At 39.9% G+C, this 18,649-nt stretch overlaps 1 protein-coding gene across 2 annotated transcripts in view; it reads right to left on the bottom strand.

The window, feature by feature from the left end:
- Positions 1 to 18,645, bottom strand: part of Esf1 (ESF1 nucleolar pre-rRNA processing protein homolog) — a 51,771-nt gene extending 33,126 nt beyond the window's left edge. Inside the window, exons 1-8 of one of the 2 annotated variants that reach the window (XM_021642563.2) lie at positions 18,509 to 18,645; positions 15,769 to 16,443; positions 12,409 to 12,767; positions 8,776 to 8,889; positions 8,165 to 8,265; positions 6,549 to 6,701; positions 5,329 to 5,443; positions 3,169 to 3,316 (exon numbers count right to left, since the gene is read on the bottom strand). In XM_021642563.2, the coding sequence (XP_021498238.1) occupies positions 3,169 to 3,316; positions 5,329 to 5,443; positions 6,549 to 6,701; positions 8,165 to 8,265; positions 8,776 to 8,889; positions 12,409 to 12,767; positions 15,769 to 16,402 (1,624 nt within the window). In that variant the 5' untranslated portion in view covers positions 16,403 to 16,443; positions 18,509 to 18,645. Of the gene's footprint in view, positions 1 to 3,168; positions 3,317 to 5,328; positions 5,444 to 6,548; positions 6,702 to 8,164; positions 8,266 to 8,775; positions 8,890 to 12,408; positions 12,768 to 15,768; positions 16,444 to 18,282; positions 18,430 to 18,508 lie in introns of those variants that run through there. The other variant, XM_060383180.1, reaches the window with a different exon arrangement.
- Positions 18,646 to 18,649: the final 4 nt, after the last annotated feature.

The raw sequence follows: 18,649 nt of genomic DNA, 5'->3' as shown, positions 1-18,649 counted from the left end.
TTAAAAGGGTAAGGCACTACTTTCAGTAATATAAAAACAAAACAAAACAAAACAAAACAAAAAAACAACACACCATTCAGAATCTAAGAAAGTCAAGGCTTAATGTTAAAATATTAGGCCCATGTTAAAAGTAGAAAAGTACTTATGTATTATTTCATATGACACTAGGTTATAGAAATAACACATCATGTAAAGGGCAAACACTAAGAAAAAAGTTAAACTATAAATAAAGATGTTCTTTCTTGCTGATTTAAAGTAGTTATATCTATGTTTAACATTTCTGGTTTTTCACTTTTTGTCACTGAACTCACAGTTGTTAATGTTTGCTAATTCTATTAGATAAAAACAACAAAGATGTGAAGGCAGATAATATCACACAAAAGCTGAAGGGCTATAGCTGTGGACCAGTTGAATCCCTTGAACAGCCGAAACAAACAAACAAGCAAGCAAATGGAAAAAAATCTCACATTGCACTGACAATACTTTTAGGGCTGAGCACAGCTCAGTTGGTCTCAGAGTGTCTGTCATGCAAACATACGGCCTTAACGTTTAAATAAAAGCTGGGCAAGCCTCCAATCCCAGCACTTGAGAAACAGAGACAAAACGGATTTGAGGTTTGGTGACCAGCCAGCTTAGCCAATTAGGGAGCTCCATGTTCCGTGAGAGCGGAAGAGACCCTGTCTCAAAAAACTAACTGAAGATACTAAATGGTGACCTCCACAGCACATGTGTACATAACTGCACACACACATCTATACCACACACTCACACAAGCAGAGTGACAGAGACTCATAAAAAATCAAAACCAAATAACTAAATGATGAAGAAAAATTGGTATTACAGTTTACAAAATTAGTTATTTTTAAACAAATAGAATGATCAATTTAACAAGTACACAGCCATCATTAATTAATCAATTAATTAATTAATTAGTCAGTGTTCTGTCTGCATTCCAGAAGGGCACCAGATCTCATTATAGATGGTTATGAACCATCATGTGGTTGCTGGGAATTGAACTTGGGACCTCTGGAAGAGTAGCCGATGCTCTTAACCTCTGAGCCATCTCTTCAGCCCTCATCAAAATTTCTAAAATAAAGATACAGCTGGCAATTATTGCTTCTACTATATCAAACTTTTTACTGAGAAGATTAAGTTGGATATACTATTTTTAAAGTTTTTATAAAAGTTTCAAAGGGATTAGAAAATGAAATTAAAGTTTGAAAGAACTGACAAGTTAATGAAGAATTATCATGTCAAAATCAAGAATAGAAAATGTAATATCATGGGGCTGGAGAGACGGCTCAGCAGTTAAGAGCACCTGAGTGCTCTTCCAAAGGTCCTGAGCTCAATTCCCAGCAACCACATGGTAGCTCCCAACCCATCTGTAATGGGATTTGATTCCCTCTTCAGGCATGCATGAAGACAAAACACTCAAATATGTCAAATCCACGAATAAACAAATGTTTAAATAATAATATAATACAATATACTATCACAAGGATGATCCCCAGTGTTTAAGGTCTGTATTGTTTCTGAGCACTTAGCTCCTGATCCGCAGCTGTGAACTGAAGGACCAGAACTATCAAGGACCAGGACACAAGTTCAAGTCCACAGAAGAAGTTCAACTAGTCTCTGGAATTAAGCAGAGGTCCGGAGGGAGTGCCAGACAAATCTCAAACTCAAGAGAGTAAACGACAAAAAGGGATTGTTGATGTGAAAAATAGATACTTCTAAAAGTGAAACAGCCACCAAGGTAAAGAACTCACTAGATGACAGACCTTAGCAGAGTGCACACTACTGAAATGACACTTTGAAACTAGAAGATGTGTCAACAGAAGAAGACATCCAGAATGAAGCACACGGGAAAATGATAAAGATACAAGAGAACTGGAATGTGCTGAGGATGTGCCTTAGAGGCAGAGTGCGCCTTATACATACAAAGCTCCAAATCAAAACATCTAGAGAGAGCCGGCATGGTGGAGTGCACCTTTGCACTTGAGGCAAAGGAAAGTGGATCTCTATGAGTTCCAGGACAGCTTGGACTACACAGAGAAACCCTGTTTCGAAAAACAAAAATGTCTAAAATGAGAAGATACAGTGGAAGAGCTAATGCATATTTAAACAGGGTTCTAGAAGGACAGGAGAAAAATCAAATGACTAGTGAAAAATCAAATTACTGAGAACACCAATACTAAAAAAAGGTTAACACTTTATGAATTAAATCCAAGATAGCTTCCACCAATCAAGTAAGAAAGTAAACGGAGTGTTATTATCAGTGTGGATTCAGGGAAGCCTTTGAGAATCCAATTTAGATTTGCAAGCAAAACAAAATTTTCTGGCATTTTCAGACAAACCAACCTTAAGAGAGTTTTGATAGTAGATCATTCTTACTACGGGCATTTTAACAAGGCTTAAATTAAAGCTGAAGGAAAGAGATTTAGAAAGAAAGAGCTATGGAAGTCTGGGAAGTGTAAAACAAGGAAAATAAGACAGTGTTACATCCTAAGCAATACACAATAAAGTACAAGAGTTATTTAGGATTCCCACAGCGGGGGTGAGGACGTATCTTAGTGGAATCCTTGCCTAGCATTCACAAAAACCCGGGCCCAATCGCCAGCAATGCAAAACATGGGTGTAGTGGTCAATGCCTACAATCAAATCACAGAACTTGGCAGCAGAGGCAGGCAGACTTGTGTTCTGTGACTTCAAGGTAAGCCAAGTCTACACAGAGAGACTGTCTCAAAACTAATTAATTAGCAATAAAGTTGGGGGTGTGTAACAGCACTTTACATATTTACAAGTTTGACAGGCTAGGCATTTTTACTTAGACAGACTTTAAATTTTAGGATGTTTTTAAACTTTATTGCTGCTGCCCCTGCTACTACTGCTATTGCGTATGGCTAACGCATACATGTGGTGGTCGGAGGACAACCACTGGTGAGCCAGTTCTTCCATCACGGGTTCTGGGGGTCAAAGTCAGGTCACCAGGTTTGTACCACACACACTTGCACCCAGTGGGCATTCTGCCAGTCCTTCAAACATGTATCTATGCGTATTCATGCACGTAATTCTATGCACATGAATATGGTATGCAGTCAGTTTGGGGATCTTTTTAAGTTCACCCAAGACATGTTCTATTAACCACTCAAGAAAAGGACTAGCAAGTACCTTGTGGGGCGTCTTCCACCTCATCTTCATCCTCACTAGAGGAAGCTAAGTAGGCCTGAAAGTCCATGTCCAAAAGCTCTTCCTTTTTAAATTTCCTGTTAAGGGTTGTGATTCTTTCATGATCAGTCTCATCCCAAGTGATCTCCACCTTGAATACAGGAATGAATATAAACCAACAGACAACAGCACAGAGGTAAATTCATACTTGTTAAATCACACTGTAATGTTAACTGCCATGTTCAGTGTTAAGTTAAAAAGCATGCTTGGCATGGTGGTGTGCGCCTTTAATCCTAGCACTTGCAAGCAAAGGCACAGATAGATAGATCTCTCTGAGTTTGAGGCTAGCCTGGTCTACACTGAGAGTTACATAATGAGATCATGCCTCAAAAGAAAAAGTTACAAGGTACATAGAAAATTCATACATGGGCATGTTAAAAAAATACATGAATAATAAATGGTACCCTATTTGTAGACAGAGAATCACATGTGTCTACTTTTACCCTCCCCCTGGTTCTCAGCTACATGGATGATACTACATTACTGAGTATGAACAAAGAGATTAACTATCATGGGAAAAAAATAAGAAAATATGCTAGAAAAGGTCAATCCTATTAGGAACCAGTGAGAACATAATTTTCATCTGAAGCACCAAAATGACAGTAGACTCAAGGACTACATGAAATCTGTTAGTAATCTCAACAGATGCCATTTTCCTAAAAAGACTAAGAGTCACTGATGACAAAGGTTTTCATGATTAGAAGCACAGCAAAACTCTATACCAAGTAAGTTCATTGATAATATCACTGAGGAAGACGGGCTCCTGTCCCGTATTCTACTGGTTCTCCACCTTCCTAGTGCTGCGACCCTTTAATACAGTTCCTCACGTTGTGGTAACCTTACAATTTTTTCTGTGGCAAGTTCATAACTACAATTTTGTTACTGTTATGAAATTGTAATATAAATGTGTTTTCTGAAAGTCTTAGGTGACCCCTGTGAAAGGGTCTTCTGATGTCTAAAGGAGTCACCACACAGAGGCTGAGAACCACTGCTCTATTCAGTACCTTGTGAAAGGGTCCTGGGAGGGGTTTTTTTCTGTCTAGTCCAAATTTTCCGTATTAGGACAAGATAAGCACCAAATTCACCACCCGATCCTAATAACTCCTTGCCGCTCTCTTAGACGCTTCACTACAGGATTCCGTTGCCCTACTCTGATAATGACCAGATGGTTGCCGTAAGTGGAACAGGTCCCGTCGGTGCAGACTGGCTGCAGACACGCTGCCAACGTTAAGTACCGAAGTACTGAAAACAACATAGTGTGGCTGGATCTTTCAGAACCCATTTACTCTGGTGTCTTGCCACACTTGGTCACTAACCAATCCCAGAACAGCCTACCGCAGCACAGCATTTGACAGAGATAGTGGCTTGCTCTATGACGCAGGAAAGGCAGTGAAGCCAGTGTGGTGTTGGAGGGTACTGCTGCAGGCAAAGACCTGGGATGAGAGAAGAAGTCATCTAGCTAAGTAACAAACTTTTGCAACACACAGTAATCTGGCTTCCTGTTATCAATATGAAAACTATACTTGTCCTGAATTATTCTACTTCTTTTGTTGACAAAACTTTTAAAAATCACATCTGCAGTAAATGCCCTATTTCAAATGGTCAATAGTTTTGTGTAGCTAACATCTGAGGTAAAGCTACGTCCTTCTTTTATTCCTTAGAATCTTAATAGCTAACGCACTGCCTAATCAAAGAACTAAGATAAAGCGCAGGCCTCCACACATGCTGGACGAGTGTTCTAACACTGAGATACAACCGCAGGCCCAGAGAATCTAGCTAACAGTGGGTAAAGTAGTAGAGGAAAAACAAAACAAAACATTAGCAGACTGACTGAGGCTTGAAGACAAGAGGACACTCTGAAAAACATGTGCCAACAGTACAGTATCCAACGCACGAACAGTCAGAATACTATCTAATTCTAGTGTTGCTAAAAGCAGGAGTCTAAACACCCATTTAATTTTTCTTTTTTTAATACTGGCTTTCATGTACCCCAGGCTGTGACGCTTGAGCTCCTCGTACCCTGCTCAACTTCCCAAGTGCTGGGATTATAGGCACATGCCACCATGCTTGGTCCATCTACACATTTTCAGAGTTAAGAGATACCGTTGATGTTCCCATTGCAGCAGATGTGAAATACTTTGGCTTATATGCTGTTAGATCAACTTCTGATGCCACATCCTTCGGCTCATCATCAAAAGTAATGTCATCTGGTATAAACCTAAAAACAAAAAAAGAAAAATTCATTCAAACCTAAAAAGTAGTGATTACCAGAGATCATTTTTTTCGCTAATTATAGTTTATACACTATATAAAAGTTTCTATACAATACAAACGTAATAAAAATTCTAAAAGGCTAGAAACAACCTTGGCATAACTTCTCTAAAATTTATAAAGTATATCTGAAATTTCATTAAATTTGAGAGAATCCTATATAGACAGAGTTTGCATTAGAAACTAGTTAATGTAAGCCAGCTTACAAAACCCAGATGCAGTAAAAGCTATTAGCTCACCGTAGAGCCCTAAAATCAAACAGAATTAATACTGTATCACAAACATGAAGGCTCGCTGAAAATAAATAAAAGTTTAAGGCTGATTAAGAATAGTCTTAGCCAGCTGGGCATGGTGGTGCACAGCTTTAATCTTCGCACTCAGGGAAGCAGAGGCAGGCAAGATCTCTGAGTTCAAGGCCACCCTGGCCTACAAAATCAAGTCAAGTCCAGGACAGCCAAGGATACACAGAGAAACCCTGTCTCAAAAGACAAACAAACAAAAAACAGACTAGTTTTAGACAAAAATTCCATTTTACAAATGACTAACCTTTCCATGTAAATCAGTCATGGTGACTGACAAGTTTTAGGCATCAGGGAAAATGGGATGAAAAGTAAAGGTAAATAACCCTATGGTTATTATAATCAGGTTTTATAATTTGCATGGGAGATTATTTCCCCACACACATAAAATACCTACTTTATCAAGAATTGTTGGAAGGGGTGGTAGAGAGATGGCTTAGCAGTTAAGAGCACCTGCTGGCTCATGCCCAGGACCCAGGTTTGATTCCTAGCACCTATCTGGTGGTTCACCACCATCTACAAGTCCAATTCCAGGGGATCTCTCTCTCACACACACAAATAAATAACCTTTAAAAAAGTTTTTTCAAAGAATTATTTCTAAATAATGAAAATGGCTCATAAATTATTTTCCGTCAGTTATTATTGGTTTTTCTTGTTTTCTAGAGCGCAAGAGAGTACTGCTCGTTCAGATATTGTACTGCTTACGCCCTTGCTGCAACCTAAGCGTCAGTGTTCCGCTGTAAACTGAATTACCTTAAGTCTATGAAAGAACAACTGCTTTCAAACTCCAGGCCGTCACAATCCTCATAAATCTTGCTCGCTGTTTCCGGAGAATCGCAGTCCACTACTGCATAGTAGTACTTCAACCGTTTAAACTGGTAGTCTCTAAGCTTCTCTCTCGAGGCCCTAACGGGGAATACTAAATCAAACAAATGTACACAAGAACACAGGAAGCTCCCCACCAAAAATAAATGTACAAAGACTGCCTTCAACTCCTATAGTGGCAACAATGAAACATAACCAATTCAAAAATTCTAAGCTGGCTCTTGTTCCAAGTCATTTTTCCCTACTGATTTCATATCTATGGACACTGACTACTTAAGGTCAGTTAACTACTCTAAAAAGGTGTAGCTTTTTGTGTTTTATTTTTTCTTCAAGACAGGGTTTTTCTATACAACCACCCTGGTTGTTCTGGAACTTACTTTGTAGACCAGGCTGATCTTGAACTCAGAGATCTGCCTGCCTCTGCCTCCCAAGTGCTGGGATTAAAAGCGTGCACCACCATGCCTAGTTAAGGTGTAGTTTTAAGTATTTGGAATTAATGTCAAGTGAAGAAGCTGTGCAGGTTACGTGTACTTATGCATAATCCTAACTTTTTACATTCACCATTTTTGTTTTTATGTATTTTGCGATCACACGTAAATATCCCAGGTAAACTTCTGGATAAGACACTGTCTTTAAAACATGGCTGGGAGGGAGACACGGCACTGTGGTCGATGGCACATACTGCTCTTTAGAAGACCGAAGTTTGGTTCCTGGACCCACACTGAAGGACTCACAATCCCCTCTGGCCTGAAGAGGCAGCTGTACTATGTACACAAATCCACACGCAGACATACACAGAAATATCTTTAAAATATGCTTGTGAGAAGTTAACTCTAATGCCGCATCCTGAAAAATGTTTGTTCCAGAATGAACAATTTTTGTATTTATCTACTTGTGGTAAGTGTGTGTTTGTGTAGCTGTAAGCACATGTGTGCCATGGTGTACAGATGGAGGTCAGAAAACAACTTTCCCAAGAGTTAGTTTCCTCTTTCTACCACGTAGGCGCTGGGGATTGAGTTCAGGTCCTTTGATTGTCAAATCAGATGACAACCATCTCGCTGGCCTAGGATTTGAACTTTATAAGCTTTATTTCACTTAACTATAATCAGCTCCTTAAAGGTCTTTCTCGGCTACTTGTTGCCATCAAGTGAAGGACCACTTTTGTAAGTGCACATACAGCTCCACCTAGTGGTTTACAAGTACCTATGCTGTTTTCTGTAACATAAAACCACTTTTATTCCTTTATTTTTCTATTTAACACTCAACTAAGAAAAAAATATACTATGAAGATGAAAACAAAATTAATTTACAGCAATGAAGACAATCATGAATTGTTCTTTTTTTCAAATACTGCAATCATTATTTCTCAGCATATAAAAAAAAAAACCTGTTGGCATAATGTGCCGCCAACTATTATCAATGATCAAGCTGTCCAAACCCTACGTGTTAGTGTGAGTGCAAGCTTCAGTCCTATTATGGGAATGGATTCTGAATTAAAGACATGACTTTACTAGGGTTAGTTTTATAGTCTAGATGCTCAGTACCAGTCCTTTTCAGGGGCATCCTCAGGAATGCTCAGTAACTCTACTGGTCCTTGAACTTGCTCTTCCTTCATCCTCTCCTTTCCAAACTCTGAAGGATAGATCTGAACACAAAAATAAGACAGATATAATTCATATTTTTTTTCACAGAACATGCAGCCCTATCAAAACTAAGACATCAAGAGTCATGACTCAGCTCAATAAACAACCATTTCAAATTTACTTCAGGAAAGCAGACTAATTTCTAACTATACAAAGAGAAATCATCCTGAAGAATTTCCTTGAAAATAAGTAATTTAGGTCAGAGCACAATCACAACTAGAACATCATCAACAGCCTGTATTCCATCTCCAGAATCCATGGTGGAAGAAAATGATCTAGTCTTGAAAGGGGTCCTCTAAATTCCATGACACACACAAAACCAAAACACAAAGAAGAAAATTTGCTTCTCCTTTTTAAGACCTATTACACCAGTTTCATATTCAATTATATTTGACAATTTCTAGGTTAATGAAATATTTTTATATGAGGAAAATTAAAGTCAGTTTAATTAGAAACTAAGATTTAAGTTAAAGCACCTAGAAATATTTACTTTAAATGAAATCCATTCTCACCTTTACAGAAAATACAACTCCTCCTTTGGGCTTAAATGAGTTGAACAGAGCCAGCAAATCTTTTGCCTTTAATCTATCCCAGTCCATGTTGCAAACGGCTAGTCGGTGTGTAATCTGCGAAAGTTAAAGTATTATTAAAAATTGCAGAAACTGTATTTTCTCTCTCTCTCAACAGGGTCTCACTATATAGCTAGCTCTAGGGCTGTCTTGGAATTAAATATGCAAACCAGACTGGCCTTCAACTCACAGAGATCCACCTGCTTGTGCCTCCCAAATGCTGGGATCTGTATCATTTTTAATTTTTCCCCAGTTAGTACAATGTTGTGTGCACATTTGTCATATATAGATTTAATTATGTTGAGAATTCTTCCTTCTATTCCTAGTTCTTTAGAGATTTTATCATGAATTTATGTTGATCTTTGTCATAGAACCTTTGAAGACTTGGCTGGCCTTAACTTGCTGTAATCCTCCTGCCTCTTCCTCTGTAGTACTGGGATTTCAGCTGTCATGCCCAGCCAGAATTTTTACATAAGTAATTTATAATACGTTAAATTTTTATGCTTATTTCTCCTGGAGCTTATATTTGTGTTCTTACTGCGCAGTAAGGAAATGCTCTGGGATAACCTATTTCCTCACGCCACAGTGATAGACTGTCTTCAAACTGTTTTGTTTAAGACATCAGTGTATGACTCACTCTGGTTCAAAACTCCAAAAAATAGTTTGGAGATAGTGCTTATTTGTTGTGGTTTTACTATTGTTTGTCTCATGGGAAGCTCTCTTTACGTGTTAAATCGGTTAAGTAACACAGATGATTTCGGAACTGCAGAAAGAAAATACTAAAAACCTACAATCAGGAAGACAACGGTGTCCAGTTTCTCTACTCTGATGCACAACACTACTTCAGGCAGTGGTTCTCTACCTGCGGGTCACAACCTCTCTGGGATTGAGTGACACTTTTGCAGAGGTTGCATATCAGATATTGACATTATAACTCACAACAGTAGCAAAATTATATTTATGAAGTAAGTAGCAAAGAAATAATTTTATGGTTGGGGGTCACCAAAACATGAGGAGCTGTATTCAAGGGCTGCAGCATTAGAAGCTGAAAACCACTGACTTAAGAGATGTATACAAGAAAGGAGGAAGTCAAACTATCCCCATTTTCAGCAACATGATCATATACTCAAAGGTTTCTAAAGGCTCTACCCAACTCTTAGACCTTCTATCCTGCCTCCTAGAATGTTCTTCAAGACATGCAGAAGGAAGGTGTGCGCTAGTGTAGGTGTGAGAAATGTTCTCTTTATATCTGGGCAATCAAGTCACTTATTCTCAACATTTGACCAGTTGAGTCTTTGTAGTTGTGCTGCTTAGTGCAAAAAGAAGTTCCTCTGATAAAGCTGACAGCAGCACTAATTTATGGGAAAAAACTTAATATCTTGGAGGCAACTCAGCAGGTACAGCATATCCGTTCAGCAAAGCAGCTTGCTGTAGCTTCCTCTTAGGGTCTATGACCCAAGAGGAAGTGGGACTGGGAAGAAGATAAAGGTAGAAATGGAAGTGATCAAAATGCATTATACACAGGTAATGAGCATGTCATAATGAACCCGTTATTACGTATAATTAATACATGCTCACTAGAAACATTAAAAACAAAGATAAAACAAAAACCTACTCAGATGACTAGAATGATGATGGCTCAATTCATAGTGTTTTCTTTCTAAGCCTGAAACTGGAGTTCAGATCCTAGCACCCAAATGAAATTTTAAAAAGTTGAGTATGCCTATATAACCCTGGTGTTCAGGAGGCACAGACAGAAGTAGCTCTCAGGCTTGCTGGTCAGTCAGTTTAGCTGAATCACTGACCTTTGGCTTCAGTGAGAGACCCTGTCTTAACAAATAAGGTAGCAAACAATTGAGGAAGACACCTGATGCCTATCTATGGCCTACACACACACATACACACACACACACACACACACACACAGCACAAGTGTAAATAAAGGAAAAAATAAAAATGAAATTATGCCCCTTGTAGATAAAAAAAGATGGTATTAGAAACTGTGTTAAATGAGATATAGCAGCCTCAAAAGACATATACTTCGTGCTTTCTTTTGTGCTAGGTTTTAAAATTTTTAAATTTTTCGTATATATGTGTACTTATAAGCTACTGCATAACTAACTCACAGAGTTTGACACTGATGTGTCTTCCTCAATCTCTCAACGTTATTTTTCTTTTTAAAGACACGGTTTCTCACTATGTAACTCTAGCTGTCCTGGAGCTCCCTATGTGGACCAGGCTGGCCGTGAACGCAGAGAGGTCCTGTTGCCTCTGCCTTCCAAGTGTGGGGATACAAATGCGCACTGCTACCCCTGGCTCCATGTTATTTTTTAAAGACAAGGTCTCTCACTAAATGTGGAGCTCACTAGTTGGTTAGACTGGCTGGCCAATGAACCTTAAGGATTCTAATAATTTTTTCTGACTGAAACTCAGGTCCTTATGTTTGCACAGCAAGCACTTTATGGACTGAAGCCTCTCCCCAGCCTGCTAAATTCAGATATAAACTGATGTATATACATCATGAAATTAGAAAGGGTCTGAGAGTGAAGGGAGAGATCTGAAGGGAGTGGAGGAAAAGAGAATGAAGAATACATGTGATACAAAAGCAGAAGGAGGAACTCTGTGGGGTGAGGAAAGGATGTGCAAGAGCAGGGCAGGAAAGACGGAGAGGGCAGAGTAGGAGCAAAGTACACTGGCATGTATGTATAAAAATGCTGCAGCAAATACATCACATTTTACATGCTATCTTTACAATTAATTTAAAAACAGAATTAAAAAAGAGACGCTTCTCTTACCCCCCCCAAAAAAAAGAAAAAAGGAAAGCACTTCTTTCCCATTTCATCTGCTTAGATACACATTTAATCTATACACAGTGGCTCCATTTCCAGCTGCTGAATCCTTCTAGTGCTGGGACTAAACTTAGGGGTGGGCATGTGCTAAGCAATGCTGTACCACTGAGTTTATCTCCAGGTCTCAGGACGTTTTAATCCCCCAACAGTGGTTTTCTGTGTAACAAGAGCGCTGGCTGTCACTTGTAGACAAGGCTGGCTTTGAACCCACCGAGATCTGCCTGCTTCTACCTCCCAAGTGCTGGGATTAAAAGCGTGTGCCACCACCCCCTCGATCTTTTAATCTTACTCATGAATACTGCCAGGGTCTAGAAATATGACTCACTGGTAGAGATCTTACCTGGCAGATAGCCTGGGTTCAATCGACAAGAAATAAGACTCACAAACATTTTACCAATAAACCTTTCTCAATTTATCTTTAATGTTTTCTTCCTATTTAGTTTTCTTTTCTGAGACTTGTTTTACTGAGCAGGTTTATAATCCATGTTGGCTTAGAACTCACTACGTATTCCAGGTTGACCTTAAACTTACAGCAATCTTCTTGCTTCCTAAGTGATGCTACAGGTGTGTGCTACCATGCCCCACACTAGCCTATACATGCTGGCCAAGAATTCCAGCGATGCATTAGCCCTCCAGTTCCTTCCTATTTTATTTAATGACAGCAGCCCTACCACCCATAAAAGCTAACTGTACTGTTATTCACAAACAATATTATTGCAAATGTTACCTCATCAGCTCGAGGAGCATCTTTATCTAATTCCCTCCAAGCATGCTCAAAACCAGGTTCTTCTGGAAATAAATCTGCCAAATCATCTTCATCTTCAGAACTAGTTTCTATATTTCCTTTACCCCTTGCAAGATCAGGACCACTGTCACTTTCATCCTCTTCCTCCTCCTCACTATCTTCATCTTCTTCTTCCTCATCTTCATTTTCATCATCATCAGCTGAAGTTCTACCATCACTTGTGATTTCATCTTCAGATTCCTCATCACTTCCCATTTCACTAGTACTGTCTGCATCCTCTTGCAGGGCTTCTTTGTCAAGCATTTTACCATCACTGTCTTTTGCCATTATGCCTGGAACCACTACAGCATATTGGGGGAGAAAGGAGGTATGCATGCTGAATTAAATCAAATCCAAATTACTGACATTAGAGCCAGTAAAAATATAACTTTTATAAAACAGAAAAAGGAATATAAGTTCAGTAAAATTCATGCTAAATCGTTACTGAAGTGAAATCATAACATGTAAGTGCATTTATATACTCATTTAATCATTTGTGTAATATCTACTTTGTGCTAGGTGTTTAATACACAACTGTTGGCAAAAAGTTATCAATGATTCAATGATTTCAATTAATTTGCAGTTGAATGGACAGGGGACAATAATGGAATAAACGATCAGATCAATATGCACATAATGAAACTACTCTAAAGCACTAAGTTTCCAAGAGTGTGGTTACTCAGCAGCTAACTAAAGGAGGAAGAGGAGTTAAGTAATCAAAGTGAGATAACTCATGAAGGTAATTTCTTCCAAACAGTAGGAAAGATCTGTGAATTATAGAAAGAGCAGCAACCACATGTGTGCTGTAACTGAAAGGAGTCAAGTAACAAACAGATGTGAGGAGTTAACAAGGAAGTATGATGGAGGGGGATGGGCTCTGCCGCTGCTCTGTTTCCAAAAGGAGGACACTACCAGATTCCCACATCAAGGATGTCAGCAGCATGGGCAAGATGCTAAAAGCAGAGGGACAGTGCAGTATTCTAACATAACAGGAAGGCAGTACAAAGCTGATGCAGTAGGATTAAGTACAGTGACATGACTATTTGGTACAGGGAACAGCAGGTTTAGAAGTGTCAGTGAGCCCCAGTTTCCTGACTTACAGACACAGCTGGCTACCTGGCCAGACAGGTAAACATGCAACACTGGAAAAGAGCTAATTTGATGAAAAGACTTTGTTTTAGACGAGTTCTGGACACCCAAACTACGTTTAAAGCAATCACCTCCTTGTGTGTGGATTACCTTACAAACTGTACACTATATTTAAGATTGTATTCCTGTTTCAGTTACTCAAGAGACTCTGGTTTGGAGAATGAAAAGTAAATTTTAAAATTTAAGATGAAGAATGTAATTTGTTTTTATATCTATTCGTTAATCTAATACTTATTGCCTACAATGTATAAAACATTGAACTAAGGGAAAGCAAAAGAGGGAATTTATAAGATTTCATGCCTTTGATGAGCTCATAAACAAAGAAAAATTATTGATTAATGAAGCTATGATTTAATGGGTCAAACTGAGCCATTAAAACTTGTCTACACGGAGGCTGGCAAGATGGCTTAGTGGGTTATGACCATTTGTTACTATTGCAGAGGATCTGGGTTTGATTCTCAACACCCACATGGTGGTTTACAACCACCTGTAACTCCAGTTCCAGGGGATCCAATGCCCTCTTTTTTTACTTGCATAACATATGCAAAAAAAGCCTAATTTTTTTTTTTGTTTGCCTGTCTGTGCATGATGTATTTGTGTATAAGGGGCAGGGCGGAGGCACTCATGCCACAGTGCATGTGTGAAGGTGGTTCTCTCCTTCCTCATTTGCATGGATAAGGACCAAACTCAGGCGGCAGGGCTTGAGCAGCAAGCACCTTTACCTGCTAAGTCATCTTTTAAAACTTAAAACAGGGTCTCACACTGGCCTGGAGATCACTATGCAGCTGAGGATGACCTGGAACTCCTGGTCCTTGTGACTCATCTTCTTAGTCCAGGCATTACACAAACTTCTTAGCACACGAGGATGCAGGAGGAAGACCTTGCAGATTATTCAGTTTAAAACTGCAAACCTCTTCAAGACTACTATCCAACGGAGTGGGACTACTGATCTTTCTAAACACACCCAATCCTAAGTTTGCTCAAAAAGTTCTTTGGTCCTCAAACCTAATCCTCCCTCCCCTTCCAATCCAATACAAATTATGTAACCCTTAGGAATTTTTGATTACATTTTGGGTTACCACTTCTGAATATTTTCAATTTCATTTATGGCCCTTCTTGTTACAATATGTTATATTACAGGTGTGACTTTTTCTACTTTAGATCTATGCCATTCAATAGGGTAGTTAACAGTCAAAAGAGACAATTTAGCACTTGAAATATGACTCTTTCAACTTGAGATTAATACTAAATAAAAATAGAATATAAAAATATAAATTTGTTATCATTAATTACACAGAGATGAAATCTGGATACAAATTATTTAATCTGCTTATTTTTACTTTTTAAAGCCACTACTAGGAAGTTCATTACTATGTATTGCTAGTACCACTAGACCATGGTCATCACACAAAGTTCAGCAGGTGGTTGTCTGACTATTGTCATCTGCGAAATCTACAGAAGGGAAAGAAGAGCTGAAACCAAATCAAACTCCATTCTAGTCATGTACTCTGCAGCTTGCTCAAGGGAAGTCATTATGTTGCTTCACTTAAAAGTGCCATCCATGGAGCTGGAGAGATGGCTCAGAGGTTAACAACACTCGCTGTTCTTCCAAAGGTCCTGAGTTCAATTCCTAGCAACCACATGGCAGCTCATAACCATCTACAGTAAGGTTTGGTGTGCAGGCAGAATGTTGTATAAACGATAAATAAATCTTAAAAAAAAAAAGTGCCATCCTCTTACCAAGCTATAAACTCCAGAGCACTATGTCTGTGTGTTCAGCGCACATGAGCTTTCTCAGTTGCAAAGTCACCCTATTGTAGGTGAGCAATAACCCTAAGCGAGGGGACTAGCCTTACAGCAGTCGTCACTCAGTAGCTGAATGAACTAATGAGTGAGTACCCACCTCAACTCACCTTCAAAAACATCTCTTCCTATATAACAGCAGCTCTCAGCATTACTCACTACAAACCACAGTTGTTCACCCAAGCGTTCATGTTTGTCTTTTGATACCAAAACAGGGAATCATTTTCTTCCAGAGCTTTATATTTTAAAATAAACATCTGATCCTTTTCAACATACTACCAACAATTACCTACTTTTTAAAAGATGACAGTAAAATAGTATAATATAAAAGAATCAGTACTCTCAACCAACCTGATTGCTTTTCTCTTTTTGCCTTAGAACTGACTGTTGGAGATGTCACAATTTCAGAGGTACTGGAATCTTTGGTCTTTACTTTTCCTTTGGGCAAAGTGTCTGCACTAAGGTTGGCGGTGTTCCTTTTCTTTTTTGTACTTTGTAGAAATTCTTCACTATCCTTCTTGGGACTTATTTCTGAATCTATCTTCTGGGACTTACATGTGTTTTTCATTTTCTTTTTTTCAGAATTATCTAAGTCATTTTTATTTATAGGATCCTTTTGTTCAGTTTTCTTGGTTTCTTTCTTCTTCTTTTCAATCAGCGTTTTTGACTTTACTTCTTCTGTAGTCTGGCTTTTTTTCTGCTTTACTTTCTTCTGGCTCAGTACTTCGCTCTCCTCATCAGAGAGGTCAGAAGCAGAGTCTGACAGGTCATAGAAGCGTTTCAGGTCCTCGGTGGTGCTGTGGCTGATAGGGCGCCCTCTTTTATCAACAGCATAGTTCAATTTAAACTTCTTGTCATGAAACATGGCTCGAAACCTCTTGTCAATTTTGACTTTTCGGTCCTTTTCTGGCATTTCCCAAAATCTGGGATCCTTTGAAACCCGCCTGAACCGTTGGTCTTCCATTATTTCTTGTTTGGATGACATTTTAAAAGTCTTAATGAAGAAATATCCAGAGAAACTAAATACTATAGAAAAGAATATTACAATGATGAATGGTTAATAATACAATTAAAATGTAAAAAAACATATTTGTTTACTGTGCATACATGTATGCACACACACTCTAAATGTACATAAAATAAAGGCAACTTATACTTAATTTCAGCTACCTAACCTATTCTGGGTTAAATATAAAAAAGAAAAAAAAAACCACAGAAAACCATAATCCTTCCATTACAGATCACTTGAGATAAATTTGAGGTAAACCAAACAGAACCCCTTGGCATTGTGAAGGGCAATGTTTAGTAACTGGCTGCGCTCAGAAATTTTATATTTCTAGCTTGTGTTTGCCATCAATTAAAAGATTACTCTTGGTGGACGGAGCCACACATATGTAAAATCAGGACTGCGAAGGCGGAGTCATGATTATCATGAGTTTGAGGCCAGAACTTACATAGTTACATAGGGAATTGGTGGTCAGTCTGGGCTACATAGTGAGACTCTGTTTCAAGAAAACAAAGAGCAATGCTGGGAAGAAGGCTCAGTCATTGATGTGTTTGCTGCACAAGTATAAGCCAGATTTGCTCCTCTAGAACACACACCAAAACCCGGCACACCTGGCATCCCAGCGCTGGGCAGCTAGGGTAGGCAGAGAAAATGGTCATCCAGTCTGGCTTACCTGAGGGGCTTCAGGTTACAATGAGAGATCCTGCCTTAAAAAATAAGGTGAAGAGCAACTGAGGAGCCACCCAGCCTCAAACTCTGGCCCCATATGCAAGCATCCAATACATGAGCACACGTGTGCATGGGCATGTGGGCTAGTGTGAGCAACTGCATATGCAACACACACACACACACACACACACACACAGATATTCTGCAATCTCAGTGGGTCTCATTTCTTTTCATAGTTTTGTTCCATTCTCTTTGTTAATAATTACTTCATATCCGCAACAGCTTCTAGTTCTATAAAACTGTCTCCTAACTAATGGCGGTGTGTGTGGATCAAATTAGATTTATCTCAGAGTTCTTCCTGTAAATTCTACCATGTATCAAGAACCAAACTGGAGTTTCACTACAGTCAACAAATGTCTCTCCCCGCCCCCTCCTTTTGTTTTTTCGAGACAGGGTTTCTCTGTGAAGCCCTGGCTGTCCTGGACTCACTTTGTAGACCAGGCTGGCCTCCGCCTCTACCTCCTGCGCTGGGATTACAGGCGTGCACCGCCACGCCCGGCTGTCACTTCAATAACTATTTTTATGTGTATAGGTGTTATGTATGCACGCCACTTCGGTGCCTGGTGTCCATGGAGGCCTTTAGAGGGCTTCCAATCCCTTAGAACTGGCTGGACTGTAATCAACCATCATGTGGGTGCTGGGAATTGAACCCAGGTCCTCTGGAAGAGCAGAAGCCAATTCTCTTAACCACTGTGCCATCTACCCAGTCCCAAATGTCATTTTCTTATATTTTATTCTAGATAGGCTGATCCGCTATAAACACATGAAAACACGTACAAAAGAAGTTATGGATACTGTTCCCTTGTAAACAGTCTCTGATGGTTTGGTTTCTCTAGATTTAAACTTTGCAAAAGGTCGAATACCTCTGTAAGAATTAAAGCCGACCGACCAAGTAAGAGAGACTTCTGCCCCTCACTTCTGTCTCTCACTACCTGCTTCACTTCTGGGGCTGCAGATGGCGCCGCCACCACTCAGGCCAGTGCTGTTTCAAACACTTCAAAGCTCTACTCTAACGAGGAAAGCCTAGAGCGTTCCACGGGGCGCGTACCCATTTCAGATCGCACCCCCCAACCTCTGCACGACGTAGCGACATAGACATGCCTCGCGCCACCATCGGAGGTAGTGCTTACAACGGCTGGAAACTGAAGCCTCGACAAACGGGTCGCTCGGAGGAGCGAACGCTCCCGGCCTCGCTTCCAGCGCTGCCCATCCCTACAGCCCCCAGCCGCTGGCCTGGGCGCTCCAGGTGGCCGGCCCGGAACGCTCTGCCACCCCACACTGTCGGCTGAGCTCTCCCAGGCGGCCCGGGAGGGGACATGGGGCCAGCAAGGGGCCGAAAACCGGCGCGCTACTCACAACTCGCCGGCGGAGACGCCGACGGAGACGCTCCCCGCTCGCTTCTCTTTTCGGATCCCGGTCTGCGTTCACATGGAGCGCTCACCCACAATCCTTCGCGTGACGCTTTGCCGCGACGGCACGCGAACTGGGCCAAACTAC

This window comes from Meriones unguiculatus, chromosome 4 (genome assembly GCF_030254825.1).
Source record: "Meriones unguiculatus strain TT.TT164.6M chromosome 4, Bangor_MerUng_6.1, whole genome shotgun sequence".
NCBI lineage: Eukaryota > Metazoa > Chordata > Mammalia > Rodentia > Muridae > Meriones > Meriones unguiculatus.
This window is presented reverse-complemented; position numbering and strand designations above follow the sequence as displayed.